Source organism: Onychomys torridus, chromosome 19, assembly GCF_903995425.1.
Source record: "Onychomys torridus chromosome 19, mOncTor1.1, whole genome shotgun sequence".
NCBI classification, from domain to species: Eukaryota; Metazoa; Chordata; class Mammalia; order Rodentia; family Cricetidae; genus Onychomys; species Onychomys torridus.
Window position 1 is genome coordinate 2,136,910 of NC_050461.1, and position 25,386 is coordinate 2,162,295.

The window sequence follows — 25,386 nt, forward strand, 5'->3', positions numbered from 1 at the left end:
ATATTTGTGTTTTTCAATGATCTTTGACGATTCCTGTAAAAGGGTCATTCAGCCCTCAAAGGAGACCGTGCTCCAAATCAAAAGCCAAATAATCCCTTTCCTCCCCCACATTGTGTTAGGTCATGGTGTTTATCACATCAATGGAAATCAAACCAAGCACAGGATGCAGTGTGATGGGATGTATGTGTGTTTCTGAGATTATTCCACATTGGCTGATGTAGGACTACCAAAGATATACATTCAGAGCTGAACAGCAAAAGTAGATGAGCTTTCAGAAAGAGTGTTCCCTCTAAGAACTATTAGGAAAAGCAAAAACTGATAGCCTTAGTCAGCTTAATCTTGTTGTTTTCTGAAAGAAAAAAATAAACATTTCTTTCAAACTAACTGCATTTTTGCCTGAGAGCTTTGAGAGTGAAGCTCGGGGCTTACTAAGTTCCCTTAGAGGCATGTTTTGTGCATTAATCGATGGGCATGCCTTAGAAGCAGATAATTTCACCTCTATTCAAATTTCTGACAGAGGATTCTCTAGGGCAAAACCAAGATGCTCTAAAGTAAATCCACAGGAGGACATTCTATCACATAGGAAAAACATAACCAAGGACTTCAAAGTTGAGATCAGAGAATGTGAAATAAAAACCTTCATCTGGGAAAAATGTAAAGGCTAATACACCCCACAACCGCATGTTATAAAATAAAATTAATATTTAATATGTAATTTCTCCCTGACCTTCACTTTTGTTACAATGTTATTGTGAACAATATTATTACTAAATCTAACTGGCAGAGTAAATACCTTGCACATTATATGCCTGGATGACAAAATAGTTCATAGTTCAGATCCTTAATTTGTCTTAAATAAATTAATCTTTGGTCTTCTTGAAAATATGATGTATGTTCCAATGGATTTATTTTGAGGCCTCTCAAGTAATATTATCAAGAACGTGCAGACATATTTCCTTTATGTAGTTTGAGGTTTGGGAAGACACATTGATTTATAGTTAAAGAAAGAAACAGAGCAAGTGGCTATTAAACTAATCTTTGAGATAATAATCCTCTTTTTCTGAGGTTACAAGATGAGTACTTATATTTTTAGATCTTATATTATAGTTTATGGTTGATTCCTGGTTTCAAAATGAGAGTTTGGAGAAATGTCAAATAAAGCCATAAACCATCGCAGTTTATATTATAGACTTCTCTTCAAGGTAATAAAGAAGAAGAAACCTATGGCTCCAGTAGAGCACTCATGTCAGAAGCAAGCCTACCTGACTCCCTCATCATAGCTCAGCTCCCATCCCCAGCACCCCAGCACAGTTTTGCATGCTGGCCTGAAATGCTAGGAGTTGCAAATTATTAAGGAAAAGGCAAGATTTTTTAGAATTCAGATAATTTTAGAATTCTCATAATTTTGAGAATATATAACATATACTTTTATAAAATTGCATGGATAAATATGTAGGAAGAAGTCCAAATTGAATACCATTAGTTTGTGGTGGTTAGAATGGAGTTGGGAGGCATAATAAATAGAGACCCATGATCACGGGATGTGTCTCCTGAAATACTTAACTGTGCATCAGATTTAAGCTGGATTGGACTGAGTTAAGCTGCTGTTTCTCTTTTTCTTTTTCTTTTTAAATCTCTAGTGGCAATTCTTTATTTCATATACAGAATAGGACCACAACCGACTTTGTCTTGTAGAGAAACATTCCCTTCTGACAACAACAGTCATAATTTCCAGAGCAGGCATATAGTTGCCATTCTCCCTTCATGAAAAACCTATAAATATACCTATTGTAGTATGAAGATCTATGTGCATTTAGCTTAGACAATTCTCATACATTTTCCCTGGTGCTCGTTGAGTTGAGTAACTTTGTTCTCACATTTCATGTCTCCAAATGTCTTTTAGTTTGTTCTAGACTCCAAATGATAAAGATGAATTCACCTTTACTCCGTTGGGTAGTTTATTTATCTTTGTTATGACCTAGTGTCCTGCCAGTGCATATAAGAGTTGAACCTGAGTTATAATGTTTTTATAGTTTAAATATTCACTATATTTATTTAACTTTTGATATACTTTAGTAATATTAATGATATTTTATTTGTACCACTTATTCTTTATACATTTCTGCACAGTTTGAGCTAATGTTTTTAGAAACAAGGATATTATTGACCTGCCATTGATTGAGTGTAGAGAAGAGCAGGCTTCTGCAACTTTTGTTGGCAACAAACTTTCTCTACAGAAAAAGATAATGTAAATAATTAATGAGGAAAATATCCCTTTATTTTTCTTATGGTTACTTGACCAGAGGCTATAAAATTGTCATTAATTCAAGAAGTAGAAATCTGTGACTTTTTACCCTAAATAATTTTCTGTGTTTAAATCTTTGATTTGCCAAGCATTGATTAATTATTACATATGTTTCATTTTTGAAGTGGCTATTCTTTTTCACTGAATGTTAAAAATTGTAATTTCTATTCTACTTAATTGGTGACTGCCTACTGATGTCTATGAAGCTTACCTGTTCATTGCACACAGGTTGTAGCTGAGAAAGCTACTTAGCAAATGATTTTTGCATATTTAATAGTGTTGGGAAGACTATTAGATGAGAATACTTGCTTCCAACTAGGAGCTCTTTCTTCAGCTAAAAAAATGCATGGGTTTTTAGTTCTCACTGTCAGTTATTATTCAGTTCAGTTTCCTTAATTTTAAAAGGTAAAAGACAGGCATATTTCTCATTACTGCAAATTTTAATACAAAAAGTACTTGATCTAAGATTATTGACAGTCAAAAATTGGTAAGAGCTATAGAAAAGGGAAACAAAAACAGTAATTTTCATCTGATCTTTAAATAAAGCCAAAATTATTCTGTTAATTTTCCATATTTCTCACAAGTTATGATTAACATTTCCTTCATTAATGATAAGGTCATATCTTAGGTTCTAAGAAAAGGTACTATTTTACATTGTTCTTTGCAGATTTTTTTGCTAATATCTCAAAAAAAAAGCAAATCAAATAAAAGGATGCCTCTCACTAAGATATTTGTAGTGAGTATATTGCAAACATAAGGAACAGACATGTGCTAATATCAAGTTTTACAACAGTTTTAATGCTGTCAAAATATAATACTATCAGCCTTACCATTGCAAACATTCAAGAAATAGCTTTGCTGTCAGAAGAATTAGTTCAAACATCCTTTTAATTAATTTTTCTTACTACTGGGAAAATTCAATATGGTCCAATTTTATGTACCAGTAGTAATTGAGGTTAATTATTCATTAAATTGTATATTTTATCATTACCTGTCACTGAAATAATATATTTCATATTATTTATACCTTCAATATTAATATTTTTGTTTCTTTTAATTCTTTACCTCTTAGGCATTAGCTATGGGAATGATGACAGAATACTATCATTATATATTTACCACTCTGGTAAGTAAGTTATTAAAACATAAAATATAATGTTGTAGATTTTATTACCATGACTCATAAAATGGGTGGAAAATGTGGTTTTGAGTGAGAAGAAATAATGTAATGAATAGCACATTTCTACTTTATATTATTTTAATATAACCTGTAAGGAATCATGAGAAAGAACTAATAACTCTTGAGGGGATGCTGATGGTTTTGAGATAATATCATTTCAGTTATCAGTTGAAAGTGTTGCACGTCTGTTTATGTGTCTCCAGAGACTTTAAAGGAATAGAGGGATTTAAAATAACGAAGTATAATCTGTTAGACAGCCATAATGTCTTATGTTATTATCTCTGCTCTGTTTTGTTTGTTGTTTGTTTGTTTATTGGCTAGATTTAGGTGTGTTTTTGGAAATCAGGTTTTTCTAATTGCCCTTTCAGTTGATTAATGTCCATGTTTAGTAACTATTTAGGTCAATATGATTTAATTGACAATAATTAAATTTTATTTTATATTTGTCTTTAAATACCCATGACATTTTCTTTATTATGCATGAAAAATTGTCTTTGCTCCTTTGTAAATGGTTGTTGACTGCCCTCCCTTCTGTCCCCTCCCTCCCTTCCCTTCTTCACTCCCTTCCTTCTTTTCCTCCTTTGTAATGCAGCGCAGCCCAGGATGTCTTTGAACTTGTAATCCTTCCTGTGTCTTGTGATTGCTGGGATTATATGTGTGCTTCTCCAGGCCATGCTTCACTTGTATTTCTTTCTCCATATAGTTTACGGTTCTGATTTCTCCTGTGAACTAACTTTCTCTTTCACTAATCCTTTCCTTCTTGTTTTCAGCTTGAATCCTGTTTTCCTTTTGCCTTAAGATTATCATATCAAATCTTCAATGATCAGTTATCACCTATGCTTAGACAATGACTAAAAGCACATGTATAATTTTCATGGTTATTATAGTTCAATTCTAAATATGTGGTATTGATATAAATTTAAAAAATTAAATACTAATTTATTTTCCCCAAATCAATTCCTTTATTTCATTTAAAAGTATTATTGATTCTTATATCATCCATAAAATTCCACTTTTCTCTATAGTTTCTCTAGCAGAATTTTTTTCTATTTAGTTGAGGAACAGTCAAGACATGTTCTTGCTATTTATTTTAAGATGTTGAAATTACTGTCCTTGATTTTATAGTTATTAAAGTCTTCATTCAATAGCTCTCTGAGAAACAATGACACCTCCAGGCAGGACTCTGCACAGCTGTCTGTATGTTACACACAAGCACCAAAACTGGATCTGCTGTGATGCTACATCACCTCTTCCTTGATGGCTTTTACAGTTTTTAAGAAGCTTGGTAGTAGGATGGAGAAGATGGCATATATTTATAGTGCATTCTGTTTAATCTCACCACCACCTTCTCTTATTTCCTTCCCACCTCTGTCATGCCCTGTCCTTTTCTATGCAGGTCTCTTTTTCATGTTTGTGTCTTTTTGGTTTGTTTTGTGAACTATGGACTTGAATTAGGACCATATGAATGTCAGTGAGGGGAACCCCCATCAGAGCTTCATAAGCTCACTGTTTGGTACACAATTTAAAACAATGACTATTTATCCCTCAGAATCTATCATAACTGATGGATCAACAGGAAGGGTAGAGCCCAGTATTCCATCTTTATGATTGGTTGCTGACAGCTTGAATCTTATGCAGGCCCAGTGTAGGCAAGACAGTTGCTGAGATCATGTTGGCAATAACTATGCCATGCCTTGAAGCTAACATTTTCACAACCTGTCACTCTATCTTCACACTCTGTTCTTTCTGCTTCCTTTTCCTTTATGTTCCATCAGACTTAGAGAAAATATTATAAGTGTCCTGTTTAGCACTAAACACTCAGCAATCACTTAATCTAGATACCATGAGCAGCCATGAGTCTGCATTTGCACTGTTCACTGTCTGGGATTGCTGCTCCAACAGTGAGATACTGTGTAGTAGTGACAGAAGAGCCTCGTATAACCTATTTTTAAAGGATGTAGAATAAAGGAATTCTTTTATGTCTCCACTTTGAGAGAGAAAGTTGAGAGAAGGTCAGAGAGTAAACTTTTTGCTTCTATACTTTCCTGTTTCCTTTATCTTAAAATACTCAGGATGCTAAGCCTCCATATTTTGTGTAAAGTGGTTTGAGCCACATTACAACTCAGATCCTGTTATGTGAAACGTCATTAACAATAAAAATCACCAAGTGGCTTATTTGTTTTTAACTTCAAATTCTCTTATCATTTTAATTATTTTCCCTCTTGATATATATTGCCATACATTAATTATTTCCTTCTTGAGTAAAGTATATCTCATCTCTTTGGATAGATAATATAAAGTGAATACTAAAATTATAAAGATCCCTCTGTAAGGAAGTGTACAACATAGGACAATGCCAGTTGCTTTCCTCTATATTTTATGCCTATCCCTTAAAAGGTACAGTAGAGTAGGAAGCAAGGTGTACACAGGATCAGTGACATTCGTGTGCCTTGGGTTTCAGTGTGCCTCAGAAGAGCTTTTCTCCTGGAAGTTAGAAAGTGGAGAAAGTCTCTAATGCTGTGTGTCCACATGATCGCCAACTTCATTGACAGCTTTGGTCTCATGTCTCCCAGGAAAATTAACAGGCAAAACAAAGGTTTTCATGGTGTACACATTGTAGAGGTCAACAGAAACAACGTACATTATGGTGAGGCTCCACATGGGCCTTTGTAACGAAGGAAGTACAAATTTCCTACAACCAAAAAGATGAGTAATGTTAACAACTTTTTCTCATCTTTTATATAGTTACTATTAATTAGAACATTATTTCATATTTGGCTTCTACAAAGTAAAAGAAAAAACAAAAAAACAAAACCAAACAAACAAACAAACAAACAAACAAAAAGGAACTTAGACAAAAACAAAAGTACAATGTGAGTAACTGGTTAAGAAGCAGGGCAAAGAAAAAAACACCTCTGTCAAAATATAAGGTCAAACTCTCCTTAACAAAAAAAAGATTATAAAAATATTAAATGTATGTTAGAGAAAGAATGTATGTTACTCTGTTGCTTAAATTATAATGCAGTCAATAGATTTGTGTTCATGTGCAGAGTATACATATTTGCCTTGCTAATCATGAGGGTAGTTGATTTGGATCTGATTGATTTTTAATGCTTGACATCACTTGAGATGCACTTCTGTAAGTTTCCTGAGGAAGGTAAGAAGTGATGATTTCAGCACTATAAGTTCGAGAATAAAATCTGCTTTTGGTAACACAAGGAAATTTCTGTTTCAGGATCTCTTTGCTCTTGATGTGGAGCCCTACAGATACAGTGGCGTAAATATGACAGGGTTCAGAATACTAAATACAGAGAATACCCAAGTCTCCTCCATCATTGAAAAGTGGTCTATGGAACGGTTGCAGGCACCCCCAAAACCCGACTCAGGTTTGCTGGATGGATTTATGACGGTATGAATACCTATTTACAGTGTGTTTTTAAGTAGTATTGCATAAATTGTTAAATCCCCTGAGCATAAACAGTAGTTTGATGTCTTGACAGAAAAGATATAATAGCAGAGGAATGATTGCAAATAATTCTATTAGCTTTACATTGTTAATGCTCTAGAGGTGGTGGGACATAGGAGAATGGAGCTGATAAATGACGTGGACTAAAGTCTCATACACTAATCAAGTTTATTCAGTTCCTCAGACAGTTTGTACTCTGAGGGTTAAGAGTTGTCACATGAGGAAAGTTCTCAGGAGTTCAAGTTGTTACAATCACAAGGACAAGCCACTTGTGGCAAAAACATTTTTCCCTAGAGGCATATAAAGGATAGATTAAATATTTAATTGAATAACAACAACAAGCAATAATGAATAATCTGAAGTGAACTCACTCCTATCCACTCAACCAGGGAGGAACACAAAAGCACATTCCAAGAACAATTCTGTGTTTGGAAAACTGAGGTCACAAGGTTCTTTTTTGTTTGTTTGTTTCTTGTAATTTTAGTACAAGCACTCAAAATTCCCCTTCATGACTCCATTCTTAGACTATGTTCTGACATGTTCCCCCTTTTTTGTTTTTTTAATAGTGGGCTATTTAGAGTTGTTTTTATTTGAGATATTTTAGATAAATCTAATTGTCATTTGATGCATGAGTATCCTATAAGCAAGCATATTATAAACACAATGGATAATATTAAACTAGTGAAAACATTATGTGTTATACTCTAACAAAGATCTATACTACATCTATTACTATTACTTACTTTATGATATTGATCAGAAAAAATCTAGAGAATAGCTTGAAAAGTGACCCATATGATTATTAGTTCTATTATCTTATAGAAAGTAAGTACACATTTATCTGTAATAGGAATACAAATGTTATAAGGTCCTGTGCAAATGCCAAGAGATTCAAATCCCTAGGAAAACTTAGAATCAGTCCTTCCTTCAGATGAATGAATCAGTGTATTGTGGTCCCAAGGTCTAGTCATTAATGAAGTAACTGAAGTTGACCCCAGATGGGCAGACTTGACTTTTGATGATAAGATTGACTGCCCATTAGCTGTAGATTTGGATATTTCTGGTGATTTCTGCTATCATTCCTATTGTCTCCTTGCCTTCTTTTGTTCTTGATGGCATGGGGTTTGTGAGCTAAAGTGGAATCACAATGTTTCAGTGGGTCCATCTGCAATGACAGATGCTTATGAGCACACAAGCCTATCTGAAAGCAGTTCAGAATGGTCTGTGGAACTCTCAAACATATCACCTTGAGAAAATTTTTAAAAATTGAGAATAAATAAAAATTGCAAGAAGATCCCTTGGTGATGAGCTTTTAAATTTTTTAAAAATAATTGTTATTTTAATGTTCTATGTGCTTTTTCAATTATGTCCTGGCCTTGAGAATAATAAGGAATGCCTGTAGTATGATTAATAGTCCATTCTTTACAAAAGTTCTTAATTTTTTTACTACTATAGGCTGGTCCATTGTCCATTTTTATAGAAGTAGGCACTTCTATAACAGCAAAAGTTTGTATAAGAAAAAAGTGTACTGCAGAAGAATTCTCTGAGGAGTTAGGTTCAGTCCAAAGGAATTTAGAATATGTATCAACACAAAAATGCAGGTATGGCATCTGAGGCACAAAACCAAAGTTAGTAACATCCATTTGCCATAATTCATTAGTAATTTTACCTCTGCAATTAACTCCAGCTAACTGACCATGACAGAACAAGGAAGCACAGATAGGATATTCCTGCACAATTTGTCTCTCTTGTCCAAGCAGGATGTGATATTATACATGAAATCTGTTAGTGTGTAGGTGTTCTTATTGCTGTTTCCATTTTGGCAAAGTAAAAACAGGGAAGGTTAATACATCAGCTTGATTATTTCCTTCTGTAATAAAATAAGGGAGGTTAGTGTGTACACAAGTATGAGTAATAAACAAAGGATATATGTTGGTTTTAACCAGATGTTGTACTTGCTGTAGTAATGGGAACAAAATAGAATGTAAAGATGAAATTAAAGCAGTTTCCATTGCTAAAAATAATCCTACAACAAAAGCAGAATTTGAAATAATATTGAAGCATTTATAAATTAACCATAATAGATTAATCAAAATAGCCATTTCCACACATTGGACTGAGGAAGAGGTATTAATCAAGTGAATTTCTAGAATAAATCTCTCCTGTACTCTTAGATGAGCCATCAATAAAATAAGTATCTGTCTGTGGAGCAGGAGAAAGTTGAACAATTTTTGTAATCACAATTCAGTTCATATGAGAAAATACTATTGCTTATCAGATGGATAATGATTTCCTATCCTTCCATGGTAATCTGAAAATGAAATTTGAATCCATAGAGTCCTATAATGATCTTAAAAACTATTGTTAGTTAAAAAAAGTATAGTATCACATGCATGAAATCCACATAATGATTACGTCTGGCCTTCCCCTGGTTTAGTAACTGAGCAAGAACAATAAGCTCAGAAGTTAGTATTATATGGACTTGTGTAGTAAATAAATTCATTCCAAAAGTTCATCCTATTTTGCTATAATATCTGTAGGAGACAATTTAGTGGGAAAAATAAGTAAGTGTAAAGGAAGTGAAGGATTCAGAGGATATACAAATGCCTTGTTTAGTTGGGACTCATATAGCTGTGGTTCTTCCTTTACCTTTCAAGATAATATGCAAGGACTCTACACCACCTCTTCTTCTAGAGTTTTAATTAGATTGGTTAGTAAACAATTAGGTATTTTCAAAGTGGGACATAGCCAATTAATGTTCCCTATTAATTTCGGAAGTCATTAAGTGTTTTTAAGTTGTCTTGCCAAATGGACATTTGGGGGTGTGGCTTAGCAGTTGTTCCAGTAACTAGTAGTCTCAAATATTGCACAGTTTCTGATCTTTGTATTCTTTCGGGTGCAATAATATGCCCATTTTATGTAGCATTTCCTGCGTCTTCTCATATATGGACTATTGATCTTTCTCTTAGGAAGTGGCTAATATATAATATTCATATAATGAGTAATATAAGCCGAGGGATAGCCTGCCTCACAGACTCTAGAATTTTTCCTACATAGTATTGACTCATAATAGAGCAGTTTTTCATGCCGTGAGGTAGTGTGGTCCATTGATATCAAAGCTGAGGTTATTTATGATCTAGTAAGAGAATAGAAAAGGCAAAGTGCACCTTATCATCAGGATGAATGTGTATAGTATAAAAGCAATCTTTAAAATACAAAGTTATTAAAGTCCAATCTTTAAGAATAACTGTGGTGACAGGACCTGCCTGTACTGAATCCACCAGGTTTAAATGAATCCCCAGGGGTGTCTTGGTCCTGAAGGACATGGGAATGGAGGGGAGGGGCTGGGGGGAAGGTGGAGATGGGGGCGGGAGGTGGGAGGACAGGGGAACCCATGGCTGATGTATAAAATTAAAACACATAATAATAATAATAATAATAATAATAAGAAGAAGAAGAATAAGAAGAAGAAGAAGAAGAAGAAGAACTGTGGGCATAGGTAAACCAGACTCTAAAGCTCCCATTGGCCACATGGTGGCATTAACATTTTGTAAGTCAATCAACAATCTCCATTTAAAATATTTCTTTTTAATTACAAAAGCAGGAGAGAAAAGTGGGGGAGTCCTTTGTGTCTGTTCTCTGGCTAACTGGTGAAGATCCTGCAACTTTTCTTTAGGAAAGGGACATTAAGGTGTGCAAGCAGGCTCACTAGATTTTTACAAGTGGTATTTTTAATAGCCCTTATGAAAACCCCAATCCCTGTTTATGATTTTTGTCTTTGTGGGAATGTAGATTCAACAATCCCTTGTAGCACTTCCTAGTCCAATCTCTTTTTGATATCCCATTCTTTTCATTAGCCAATGAGCTTGTGAAGAATAGGTAGCATTAGAAATGGGAATATGGATCTCTGCCTTAGTTTGTTGTAGAAAGTCTCTCTCCCAAATGTACTAATATAATGGAATATTAATAACATATGGATGGATGTAGGACTGCCATTATGTCTATTGGACCTATATATTGTAATTTTGTTTAACTTTATTTCCTTAGAGCTTATAGATCCATAGTTAGAGTTGAATTTACCTTCATAACAGGCCATTTGAAGGACTATTCTTCTATGGTTATAATAGAGACATTAGCTCCAGAATTAATTAATCCTGTACAAGTTTTCCCTTTATTTTCAAATCTAGAAATGGTTTATCATTTTCTTCAACAAAGTGCTTAAAGCTATAGTTTTATCTATACTATCAATCCTCTCCATAAAGCACAGTTTTTTTTCATAAAAGGGCTACACAAGGCAATCCTTCTTAAATTGCCAATCAGTGTACACTATGATCATGACTGCAATTTCCCCTCTGTTATCTTCATCAGTGGCTCTTGTGTTAACTCCTGATTCCTTTCATGGATAAACCACTGGGACTCAATGAAAGTCCAGCTGTTCCAGGAAGCATAGGTTCCCAATACCCTGTGTATAACTTAAAAAGACATTGAAAAGGGAAACTGGCAGTATCTTTAGGGAAAGGAATATCAATAGCAGCACCTTGTAACAAAAGAATAGATTTATAATCTGAAGCTGGCACAAATGTTGTTGTTCTGGGCATTCAGCCCTCTAATTTTACAGGAACTGAGAGGGGCCCTCAATCCATTATCCCATTGTTGACTTGTATTATTATTGTTGCTAGGCAATGTACTGCCCCTTCTTACCATATTTATATGGGCATTCCTTAGTCCAATGTTTCCCTTTCTTTCATTTAGGGCATACGCCAGGATCTCATTGATTTTGAACATTCATTTGTTGTAGGAACAATTTACATGGTTTCTTTAAGTAGCCAAGAAGGCTATAATTGAAACATTTGCTGACATCTGTCTTTGAACAGCATAGGGTTCTAAAGCAAATTTTACTCTATGTATTTAGGTCCTCATATTTCTACTAACTTCAGAAAGTCCACATTATCTCTCTCTCTTTCTGAGGTCTGATTACTCCTTGACAATCTTCATTCATATTGTCAAAGACAGCTGCTTTAATAGTAACTCCAGAGTTCATTCCCCTTTTACTTCTTTCTCAAAAGCATATTTGAGTGTCCCTATGAAATCAACATAAAGCTCAGAGGGACCTTGCATAATATTTATTTAAGCATACATGAAGAGAGATACCACAACAGTTTTCATCCAAGTAGACATAGCTACATGCCTAACACGTGGGAGAGCTGCAGGTAGTATATTATGTAAGGTATATTAGGTAGTCTATTGATACCCATCTACCAGTGCCTGTCAGAACTTCATATGTGACATTTCCAAGGTCACTCCTTAGTCCTAGTTGTTGAAGTTTTCCATAGGTTTTAGCTGCAAACCACATTTATCATTGAAGAAATTGGGAAGGGCTACAAACCATTTTAGCAATGATATGAAAATAATATGGCAACCATTGTGCATCATTGCTCTAATCCAAATGATACTCATAACAATATGGAACATTAGGCCCATAGAAAGCAGAAGTATTTTTAGAATCATTTGTTATATACACATCTAATCCCTGATAAACACTTTGATTTTGTTGAAATTGCACTAGAAATATCAAGCACAGCTCATGAGGCCAGGGAGGAATTTGTAAATGAAGTTACTTTTCTCTGTCTTGCCTTAGCTTGTCTAGGTTGTAAACTTAGTATTTCCATAGGCTCTTCTAAATCTTCATTGGGAAGTGAAAGGAATTCAAGACCAGATTGATTATCATATCCCTCATCCCATTCTTCAGGTTCATCTTCAGGCAATGGAGAATATGTATCTAAATGCAGCTCCAGCACCTGACTGAGGAAAATCTTCTTTTTGTCTCTTTTACCAATTTTAAGGTTTCATCATGCAGTTTATTGAATTATTAAATTATTAAATCATCCATTTAATGAATTAGTCATCTCTTCCTAATGATTGATATCCTTCTTATGTTCCTTAAGTATCTTGGTAATACTCTAAATCAATGCCCAAGTGACCCCAAATTGAGTGGGGATCTTCACCTTGTTTATATGCCTTCTCAATATTCTTTGACACTCTGTCCCATACTCCTTAATCTAAAGTTTCTTCTCCTAGAAATCAGGTACTATAATCATAAATAATATATAAGCAATATAATAGTTGTTATTTTAATACTTGTCTCCTCTTTTCTTTAAAAAATGACACGCAAGCTCAACATAAGGCAAAGTTCTCCCTGGTTTCCGCCCCATTATTTTTACATCCACTCTTTAATCTCACAGTTGACTTTAGGTCCCTGTTTGGATACCACTTGGTACCACTCTTGATGTGGTGGGATCTGGAAAAATGTAGCTAATAAATGAGGCAGACTGAAGTCTCATAAAATAGCCAAGTTTATTCAGTGCCTCAGATAATTTATATTCAGATGGTTAATAAAGATCATATGGGTAAAGTTCTCATGAGTTCAAGCTGTATGCAATCACAAGGACAAGCCACATGTGGCAAAACAATGTTTTTCCATTGAGATATATAAAGGATAGTTTCAACATTTAATTGAATAACTTGAATAACAACAGCAAGCAATAATGAGTAATCGGAAGTAAACTCACTCCTATCCACTACACCCATGGAGGTGGGGGTTGAGCATAAAAACACATTCTATTCACTGATCAGCACGTGAGTTTTGACCTGCTCCGTTTCTGACCTGGGCCAGTTCACCCCTCCTTAGGCAACCTGGTGGTCCCTCGTTCCTGGGAGGTCAGCATATTGATGCCGAAATTAGTGTGGACACCCGATTGGCATAGGGCACTACAGCCCAGAACTCCTGGACTCAAAGCGATCCTCCTGTCTCAGCCTCCCGAGTAGCTGGGACTACAGGAGTGAAGGCAAAAATGTACAATGGAAAAAAGAAAGCATCTTCAACAAATGGTGTTGGCATAACTGGATGTCAATGTGTAGAAGGCTGCAAATAGATCCATATCTGTCACCGTGCACAAAACTTAAGTCCAAGTGGATCATAGACCTCAACATAAATCCAGTTACTCTGAACCTGATAGAAGAGAAAGAAGGAAGTAGTCTTGAATGCATTGGCACCGGATATCACTTTCTAAATATAACACCAGTAGCACAGACACTGAGAGAAACAATCAATCAATGGGACCTGTTGAAACTGAGAAGCTTTTGTAGAGCAAAGGACACCGTCAACAAAACAAAGTGACAGCCTACAGAATGGGAAAAGTTCTTCACCAACCCCACATCTGGCAGAGGGCTGATATCCAGAATATGTAAAGAACTCAAGAAATTAGACATCAAAATGCCCAACAGTCCAATTAAGAAATGGGCTATAGAACTAAACAGAGAATTCTCAACAGAGGAAGTTCAAATGGCTGAAAGACATTTAAGGAATTGCCCAACATCCCTAATTATCCGGAAAATGCAAATCAAAATGACTCTGAGATACCACCTTACACCTGTCAGAATGGCTAAGATCAAAAACACAGAAGACAGCTTATGCTGGAGAGGATGTGGAGCAAGGGGAACTCTCCTCCATTGCTGGTGGGAATGCAAGCTTGTACAGCCACTTTGGAAATCAATATGGAGCTTCCTTAGAAAATTGGGAATCAATCTCCCCCAACACCCAGCTGTAGCACTCTTGGGCATATACCCAAGGAATGCTCAATCATACCACAAGGGCATTTGCTCAGCTATGTTCATATCAGCATTGCTTGTAATAGAACCTGGAAACAACCTAGATGCCCTTCAACTGAAGAATGGATAAAGAAAATATGGTACATATACACAATGGAGTACTACTCAGCAGAAAAAAACAATGACATCAGGAGGTTTGCAGGCAAATGGATAGATCTAGAAAAAGTCATCCTGAGTGAGATAACCCAGACTCAGAAGGACAAACATGGTATGTACTCACTCATAGGAGGATACTAGATGTTAAACAAAGATGACTAGACTGCTACACAACTCCAGGGAGGCTACCTAGAAAACGGGACCCTAGGAAAGACATAGGGATCACCCAATGACAGAGAAATGGATGAGATCTACATGAACAACCTAGATGACGGGGAGTAATGAGGGGCAAGATTTGAGGGAAAGAAAGCTTAGGGGAGCAGGAGATCCCAGCCGGATCAAGAACAGGAAAGGAGAACCAGGAATAACAGATGAGAACAGGAATAGGATAGGCAGAGTGCTCGAGAGGTCCCCAGAAATCCACAATGATACATCCTCTGTAGACTGCTGGCAATGGTCGAGAGAAAGCCTGATCTGACCTAGTCTGGTGATCAGATGGCCAAACACCCTAATGGTCATGCTGGAACTCTCATCTAATAACTGATGGAAGTGGATGCAGAGATCCTCAGCCAGGCCCCATGTGGAGCTCCAGGAGTCCAATTGTTGAGAAAGAGGAGGGACTGTAAGAGAGTGAATTGTTGAGATCAAGATTGGAAAAGCCCAGGGACAAATAGCCAAACGAATGGAAGCACATTATATAAATAAACAAGCTGTAGAGGTAATACCTTATGCAAAATAGAAACAAATCTACAGTATAAGGACAATAACCTCTAAATAGTTACAAGATACAAAAATATCTTAACCAAAGTTATAAATGTACAATACAATTTGACAAAATAACCTTAATTTGTATCAGTTCACAAAAATATCCTAAGTAGAAGTAGAAACATACAGTATAACAAAAATATATTTTACATTTGTATCAATATAGAAAAATATCTTAAACAGAAGCAACATATATATATATATAATATAACAAAAATAATTTTGAATTTGTATCAATATATTAAAGTATCTTAGAAATAGAAACATTTATACAATATATATGTATACAGTATAGCAAAAATAACTAATTATCAATGTATAAGAACCCATACCAATATAAATTATTTTAAACCAGTAGTCTACCCTTTAATCCTATCATTCCTATCCCCCTTTTATTTATTCCAAAAGAGATCCTGAGTTTAATCTCTATTGTTCTGCCCCTAGCCCTGTAACAACTTATCACCAACCCCCTACAGATTACAATTATCTGTAGCCCTGAGGAAAACCCAAAAACCACCCACCCTACCTATAGGAAAAGTGAGTGTCCTGGTCTTAGCATTACTTCCTACTGTCTTTGAGGGGGTGACAGTGTCTCTATGGGACCCTGTAATGATTGAAACAACAGTTAAGTCTTAGTAGAACTAGTTGCAACATTTGTAGCCAGTCTCTGAGTAATGGGTAAAACTTATTGAAGTTCTGGCTGGAGTGGTTCTAGAGGTTGGACCCTGTCAGCTCGTTGCTTTAGGATTGTCTTGAGCAATTTGTAGTCTAAAAACCAATGTTTGGGTGGTGTCTATCAGCTTAAAGGCATTATAGTGATCCAGATAGAATTATTGTTGTGGGGGCCCCATCATCCTCTTGGAGAGTTCAGAGATTGCTGTTCGAAAAATTTATCATTCACTGTGGAAAACTTAAACAACATTAATATCAAAATGGAAAGTTTAATTTTAAGCTAGGAATATACCTAAAGAAAAATTTAAAGAGTCAAATTAAATTTGAAGATAAAGAAATTTGTGACATTAGTCCCTAGAATTTGGTTTTCTTCTGTTTCATACCAGCTAGCTCTTCTGATATGAGACAGAGACTCTGAATTTTCTTTTAACAACATGCTTGGGTTTAAAGAAGGAGAGAGCCACGCTTCAACTCCAAAGCCAGCTTTAGTTTTTAATTGAGTTGGGACAAATAGTATTTTGAAAGGTAAAGAGATTTTTACCCTGTAGAAGTCATTATACCATCTTGCAATTTGATGTGCCATGCTCTGTTGACTCCCATGGAAGGCCTGACCCTTTCTAAATGGAGGAGGAGTGGATGAGGGTGGGGACGGGAGGTAGGGGGAGGAAATGGGAAGAGAGGAGGGAGGAGAAACTGTGGTTGGTATGTAAAATAAATGAAAAAAATGATAAATATTTTAAAGTATTTTAATTATAATAATACAAAGAATACAAAATTGACTGACGTTGAGGATTACACCCAGTACCTCGAGGCTACTAGGCAAGTGCTCCCTTATATCCCAGCTCAAAATAGTTTTATTATACAATAGTAATTATTTGTATAAAATACATTTGATATTTTATAAAAAAAAAACCCCTATATTAGATGTAGATTAAAATATTGGAACATGGATGCCTTTTTCTCTGAAGCATGTTGGTAGTTAGTCAATATGCATGTAGGAAAGGGAAGAAGTAGCCAATTTTGTCCAGAATGAACTGAGCCAGGAAATGAAGATACAAGTCAGAAAAGTCAAAGAATTACAGGCTGACAGTATGGCACTGGCAATTCTCTCACAAGACCACAATGTTTGTATATTTCTTGTTCTTTCTTCCCATGAGCCTATGAAAATAGAATTATCAGCAAAGTCCTTAGTCCTTGGAGCAAGCCTGTCATTATCAGTATCACAGTCATTTACCACTGCATCTGATCATAATGTTTAGAGTTCTACATTCTTTATGTTAGAACTATAAAAGGAAACAACAAATTGGATTCAAACATTTTTTTTCCTCTGGGTGAGTTAGCATCTTAATTGTTGTCCTAGGGTAACTATTAATTATCTGAGTATTAAAAGCAAGACAACTCCTGCAGTTGTAGTTTCTTCCAGTTTGAGTACTGGTCTTATAAACAGGTGTGGCCACATATTATGATCCAGCTGATGTTCTCAGCTTCCTGGACATGGCTCTTACAGCAATACTCTGTTTCTATTCCTCATTCTCTGTTGAAGGATTGCTTCTACATGTGTGGTAGTCCCTCTCTGCAAAGTGATCACTGTCCTTCACTGTATAATCTGCTGTCATCTCCCTCAGTGTTCTGTACAGATACATTCTGCAATGAACAATTACCCTTGATTGAAGATTTACTTTGAGTAGTTACTATAGGTTGGAAATACAGAGATTTATTATGGTTTTATTATTTATTTGTTGAATTTACAGTAATACTGCTCAAGAGAACTAAATCAGGTACAAACAATTTGCTTAAATTTTGAATAGTCTAGATACAATTTAGAAAACATTTCTAATAATCCCAATTTGTCTATGCATACTAGTGAAAATGTACTCACTGATCATTCAGTGATATAATGATGGTCAACAGTATATTTTTCTTTTGACCCTTAGTGTAAATTTCAGAACACTCTCCTACCCTATATTAAATTTGAGATGATCTAGTTGCCTTTTGGGGGGGTTAGTTGAATTCTCTAGATACCTTCATTTATGTACTTTACATATGATTCAATATTCAAATTTAACTATAGTTCTTGTTTGTTTTCATACTTTTCCCCAATAGATTAACGGTTCTACTTTACGAGGGCAGGAATTAGTGTCAACTATGAGGCCCCAATATTTCATTCATTTGGAGCAGAAACTTCATTTGTGAATGTTCAGAAGAGAGGTTACTCACTATGAGTTCAAATTCCAATGGATTCTAAAAATTATTCCTTTAGAATCAAGTCATTTTAAATTTTCTTTTATTATTTAATTGTCTTAAATTAAAAATAAGTATTTCTCTATATGACTTATAACATGAAATTATTTCCAGGAGCTAAAAGTAAGTACAGACAGAAGAAAAAGAAAAACAAACAAAACCAACAAAACAATAACAACAACAACAAAACAAAGCATGAGAGAGCAAGTTTTATTTTTGCCAGTCCTGCCAGCTGCCCTTGCTGCTGCTGTCTACTCATTTTTAATTAGATGGAGCTGCCTTTCTTTAATACAATGACAATTAAGATTAAAACTCTCAATTAAACTTAGACTATGTGCAAGGATTTGCTGTGGAATAGACCACACTAAGTGACTGTTTTGTAATCATTTAAGGCATTTTGAAAAAGTTGATTAATGTCACATGTGCACATGCATGCGCGAGCGGCCGCACCAGAAAATAAGTGTTATAAGTAGCAAAATGATGAATTAATTCTACTTTTCTTGAACAGTTTTATGCTATGTTAGACATTAATACTGGGGATTGAACAATTGAGCATTTGGGATTTGATTAGGCAGACAATACTAGTACTAATGTGCAAAGCTAACGACTTGAAATAGTAGATGACATCTCACCTCTTTGCTGTTACATTTTAACTTTGACTGTTAACAGTCTCCAATTTTGTATTTTTTTTACTTCTTCCCCCTTTCTTCCAAAAATTTATTTTATAGAAATGTATTGTTTCTGATGTTACTAAGAACAAGGAACAATGAAGGTTAAGAAAAACATCACAACAATTTAATATAGAATTAATTGGCTCTTAATTTGGAATTCATTAGCAAGAGCAGCTTCTATTCTACAAAATCTGGCAACAGCAAAGGCGTAGACCTGTGAAGGGGAAATAAGGAGTGCAATAGAAAACCACAACTCTGATTAGTTACGGTCAGGTGTCTCAGGGTTTTTATTGCTAGAGCGCCATGACTAACAGGCAAGTTGGGGAGGAAAGGACTTACTTGGTTTAAGCTTCCATGTCACTGTCCTTCATCTATGGAAGTCAGGACAGGAAAAGAGCAGGAACATAGAGGCTAATGCAGGGGCCATGGAGACATGTTCCCATGGTTTGCTCAGCCTGCTTTCTTCTTTTTTTGAGTTTTTTGTTTTCTTTTTTATTATGAAATTTTTTATTTATTTTACATACCAATCACAGATCCCCTCTCTTCCCTCCTCCTGCCCCTCCCCCAACCATCCCTCCCCAAATCCAGCCCCCAATCACTCCTCTGAAAAGGTAAGGCCTTCCATGGGGCAGAACCTGGTACATTCAGCAGAGGCATGTCCAAGCCCCTCCCCAGTATCAAGGCTGTGCAAGGTGTCCTCTCACAGGTAGTGGGCTCCAAAAGCCAGCTCATGCACTAGGGATGGATCCTGATCCTACTGACAGGGGCCCTTAAGCAGATTAATCAGCCTGCTTTCTTATAGAACCCAGAACCACCAGCCCATCAATGGCATCAGAAAAATGGACTGTGCCCTCCCTCATCAATCTCTAATTAAGAAGATGTCTTATGGCTTGATCTTAGGGAGGCATTTTCTCAATTGAGGGTCCCTCCTCTCAGCTAACTCTAGTTTGTGTCAAGTTGACATAAGACCAGCCCTTTTGGTCTGGCTTGTGCACTGAGTCCTATTGGAAGATCTCAATTCAAATGATGCCTATAAACTTTACATTAGTGGATTAGTAAGTTCCTTTAAGGTATTTTCTGTAACTTCTTAGTCAATTGTTAGAAACATAATGTTTCAAAGTTTTATTAACATAAATTTCATAACTGTTGGTTTTATTCTTGTAACTATGACAAAAAAGGATCTTGAAGTCAACAATACAGTCAAACATGACAGAAAATTTGTATGAGAAATTTTATAGTGTGTAATGAATTGATAAGCATAGTATTCCTTCATTATTCTTACATATGATTGATTTAGTGAATGGTAAAGACATGAAATATGTAACATGAAGAACAGAGTAGCAATATGTCTTCATTTTACAACCTACTTAACTCTCAGATGGCCCAAGCTGCAAGTTAAATCTAATTATGAGAAACTGAGATGACCTAAAAACCTACATTGTATTATTAATACCGATTATTCCCCCTAGTTACCTTTGTTTAGATGGACTTTCTGTTTTAAGTGATTATTCCTTACTGAAAGAGTAACAGTTGCAATGATGCATTGTTGCAATGGTCTGTTGCTTTTTTAAGAGCAATTTTAAAACTGTGTGTGTGTGTGTGTGTGTGTGTGTGTGTGTGTGTGTGTGTGTGTGTGTGTGGTGAAGGCCCAAGCCAAGGCTCTTATGGAATAAAGTGATAAGATCATAGAAAGTAAAGCTTTTATCAACCATAAAACCATGAATAACCCAGTTACAAACATTAGTACATTTTCTCTGCATCTGCTTTCTTTTGATCTGCATGTTCAGAGATGGCTCAGCTATTAGAGGCTAGGCTCATAACCAAAATTTTAAAACTTTAAAAAAAACTTTTCACTTGTAAAAAGAAAGGCTTAATCATGGCAATATTCTACTCCAACACAGAAGAAAAAATAAATAACTTGCAAGCATTGATATAAGATTCTGTAATCCAGACTGGCAAATATAAATACATCCTGCTTGGAATTTCTCCAGCCTCTTCAGTTGCTCTTTGTCTATTTAAAAGTATAAAGGGAAGTTTTTTCCTACCCATTTTTGGGATCCTTGACTAGAATCTTATCAATTGATTGATTAAAAAATAAAAAAAAAATAAAAGTAACAAAATGGTTTATCTGTGGGCATAGAATATATACATTCTAGAGAACTCAGTGATAAATGGATTAGTCAAAGGATTGGGGAATTTGTGGCTTGAATATAAGAGCAGTAATTTGTAGAAAATAACAAGAAAAGAAGAATTTCATTTTACAGAATGTGAAGTTACAGTAGCAAATTGTGAGAAGGCAACTATTAGCAAATGGGGGAAGTTACTAAGTTTGTTCTGTAGCTTCCTCTTTGCAGCTTATGGTCTACTTAAAAAAAAACTTCACTTTCCTTCCCGTGTAGCTTAAAATCACAATGAGAGGATAAGTCAATATGGGAGTCCTATTTCCAAATACCATTATGTTGTTACTTTAGATAATTTAGCTTCTTGAGACTCACTTGTCAAATAGAAGCTACATATTTTATGATTGCTCTAAAAATAAAAATAATTATTTAACATGTGAAATATTGGAAAGTCACTTGGTTTTTTAATTATCTTGTTTTTGCTTCCTTTTATTCAGCATTTACCTATAGCACAAATTTGCACACAATGCACTATAGTTCATCAATTTGTTCTTTATTTTCTTCTATATGCAATAACATTGCTGTCTGTGTGTGTGTGTTTGTTGGGCTGTTAAATGACAGAGAAATCTTATCAATATTTCAAACATAATGTATATCAAATTTGAATCTAGTACTCTCAAAACTGAGTCCAACTACAATCATTGAAAGTTATTATTAGAGTGATATATCTGTGTAACAGATAATTCAGTCTAGTTGTAAGTTTGTGAGAACGTATGTGACATTTCTTTTTCTCAGGGTTAAAGTAACAACATAATGGTATTTGGAAATAGGACTCCCATATTGACTTATCCTCTCATTGTGATTTTAAGCTACACAGGAAGGAAAGTGAAGTTTTTTTTAAGTAAACCATAAGCTGCAAAGAGGAAGCTACAGAACAAACTTAGTAACTTCCCCCATTTGCTAATAGTTGCCTTCTCACAATTTGCTACTGTAACTTCACATTCTGTAAAATGAAATTCTTCTTCTATTCAATGGAAATGTGATTCCTGGACCATATTGTATATCTCAAGATCAAGTGTAAACATATTTGTACAGCTCAAAGATGGTGTCTGCACATATTGGCTTCTCCATAAATGGCATCTATTACAAGCCAAATGCTCATCAGTGTGCTATTCCTGCTAGAGTGGACTTCATTTTTCTCAGAGTCTTGATACCCTATTTGTACAACCTTACAAATGAATATGAATGTAAATGCATAGATTCTACTTCGAAAAATACCCAGGCATACATAGTTGCGTGCTTTAAGTCTCCAGTAATAAATGAGTCAATAAACATGAGTTAGCATCAAATTGTTTTGTTCCTTTTATGATAAGGCTATATAAATAAGTATAATTTTTATATGAAGTCTAATTTTTAAAGAGTATAGTCTGTGCATTTTTATGATTATAAAGGTTTAAGAAATGGAGAAGGACCTGCTTTGATGCTTTAATTTCCAAACTGTGCTCAGACCAATACTCTTTAAATCCACATTAATAAATCAAAAGAATATTTCAGACAAAATGAAATGAGGAGTTTTAGGGTGAATTTGCCTAAGGGATATTAGGAATTCTTTTGCTTTATTATGCAGAGAGGAAATATTATGTTGATCTTTCATTTGCCGTTCTAAAAGAACTCATAAATATTTTATTCATTAATCTTCGGAATACCCTGTGACCAAATTGAACCAGAAAGGGAAAGTAAAGTTTTAAACAGGCCCAGATATTGAAGTGGTACCAAGTCAATCCTTTATGAAAATTTTTCTGTGAACTGTTATTCATTCACTTATTCTATAAATATTTATGAACATTATATGCAATGTATGATGGTAGATTTTGTGAAGAATTTTAAAAAAGAGAGCACACCCACATGCATACACACACACACACACACACACACGCACACACACACACGCATTAGTACCTGAAGAATTAACAGTTTAGTAAGAAAAGTGACACATTAGATACAATCAGTTTTTTAAAAATCACATACAAATAGTGCATTTATATGAATCTACCCATCCTTAACTGTAGACTCTAGTTTAGCTTCATATGAAGTCAGAGCTTGAGTCTATAGAATACCAAAATTTGAGGAAAACATTTGTTTTCCTTTGTAGTTCTCTTGCTGGTTCTGTTTATAAGCCCACCTCCTCATAGTGACTTAAGAAACTTTGAGTTTCTTAACTCAAAAACAGAATCCCATTGATCGGGCCACACTAAGGCACCATTTTGCTGAACTCTGAAGTATCCTAATAATGGAGAATTTCATAGATAATACAAGATTTGGAGAAATCCAGAAAACATAGATAAAGGCCTATATCCCAACATTTTTACTGAAAATATATCACGATGTTTCATACCTGGTACTGGAAGTTTTGTTTAGTAAACATGGCTTCTGGAAGGAGCATTAATTACCTGTGCAGAGTGACACAGGTTCAAGAAGAGGAAATAGTTTTTAGAGTGAATATATGTTCCTGGAAAGTGGAGAGGGGAGTGTTCTATAGACGCATAGGACATTTTCTGGGTAGATGGACCACTTGACATTTGGACAGTAAGTGTTAAGTGAGATTTGCTGTCACTATCCTGCTACATAGAAAAGGATAGTAAGTCCAAGGACACTTGCTCAACTATGTTCATAGCAGCACTGTGTGTAATAGCCAGAACCTGGAAACAACCTAGATGCCCCTCAACCGAAGAATGGATAAAGAAAATGTGGTACATACACACAATGGGGTACTACTCAGCAGAGAAAAACAATGACATCATGAGGTTTGCAGGCAAATGGATGGATCTAGAAAAAATCATCCTGAGTGAGGTAACCCAGACTCAGAAAGACAAACATGGTATGTACTCACTCATAAGGAGGATACTAGATGTAAAGCGAAGTGTGGCCAGACTGCAAACCACAGCTCTAGGGAGATTAGCTTGTAAGTAGGAACCTAAGATAGACACAGGGATTGCCCAGCAATGGAGAAATAGATGAGATCTACATGAGCAAACTGGGGGTGAGGAGGTTAATGGAGGGCAATGGACAGGGGAATGGGAGCTTGGGGGAGCAGGAGGTCCCAGCTGGATCAGGAACAGAGTGGGAGAACAAGCAAAGAGATACCATGATAAATGAAGACCCCATGGGAATAGGGAGAAGCAGAGTGCTAGGGAGGTCCCCAGAAATCCATAAGGATGACTCCACCATAAACTACTGGCAATGGTCAAGAGGGTACCTGAGCTGACTTACTCTGGTGATCAGATGGCTGAATACCCTAACTGACATCATAGAATCCTTACCCAGTGACTGATGGAAGCAGATACAGAGATCCACAGCCGGGTCCCAGGTGGAGCTCCAAGGGTCCAGTCTACAAGAGAGAGGAGGGATGCTGTGAGCAAGAGATGTGGAGAAAGTACAGAGACAACTAGCCAGGCCAGTGGAAATGCATGAACTGTGAATCAATAGCTGAGCAGCCCCCATGGCACTGGACTGGGCCCTCTGGATAAGTAAGACAGTTGTTTGGCTTCAACTGTTTAAGGGGGCCCCCAGGCAGTGGGACAGGGACCTGTCCATGTGCATGAGCTGGCTTTTTGGAACCTGGTACCTATGGTGAGACACTTTGTACAGTCTTGGTGCCAGGGAGGAGGGATTTGGACCTGCCTCAACTGAATGTACCAGGCTCTACTGACTCCCCATGGAAGACCTTGCCTTGAAGGAGGTGGGAATGGAGGGTAGGTTGAGGGGGATGGCTTGGGGGGGTGGGAGGAGAGAGGACAGGGGAATCTGTGGTTGATATGTAAAATGAGTAGAAAATCTCTTAATAAAAAAATTTTAAAAAGAAAAGGGCAGTAAGTCAACATATAGTGGTATTGATTTTCTCTAAGTGAAAAGACAGAGAATATTATCAAAAGCAGGCTGATTTAGGAAGCTGCATTGCTGTGGCCTTGTAAGCTACTGAACTAAGGGTGGGAATTCAGGGAAGGAAAGTTACAGTATCTCATTAAAGAACTAGTCATTCTGCCTATTTCCTTAGCATGACTTAAAATGAATCTGCCTTCCTAAGGGTGATTCACTGACAAATTCAATGACTTAATCCAACTAGAATGTTAGGTCTAACTCAGGCCAAAGATTCTGTTCTCTTAACCAGGAATTTTTTCTCTATTCTATCACTATTAAAATCC

At 35.7% G+C, this 25,386-nt stretch overlaps 1 protein-coding gene across 2 annotated transcripts in view; it reads left to right on the forward strand.

Moving 5' to 3' along the window:
- Positions 1–25,386, forward strand: part of Grik2 (glutamate ionotropic receptor kainate type subunit 2) — a 624,705-nt gene that overhangs the window by 269,566 nt on the left and 329,753 nt on the right. For both annotated transcript variants that reach the window (XM_036168913.1, XM_036168912.1), the window contains exons 6-7: positions 3,378–3,431; positions 6,721–6,894. In XM_036168913.1, coding sequence (XP_036024806.1) covers positions 3,378–3,431; positions 6,721–6,894 — 228 coding nt within the window. The remainder of the gene's footprint in view (positions 1–3,377; positions 3,432–6,720; positions 6,895–25,386) is intronic.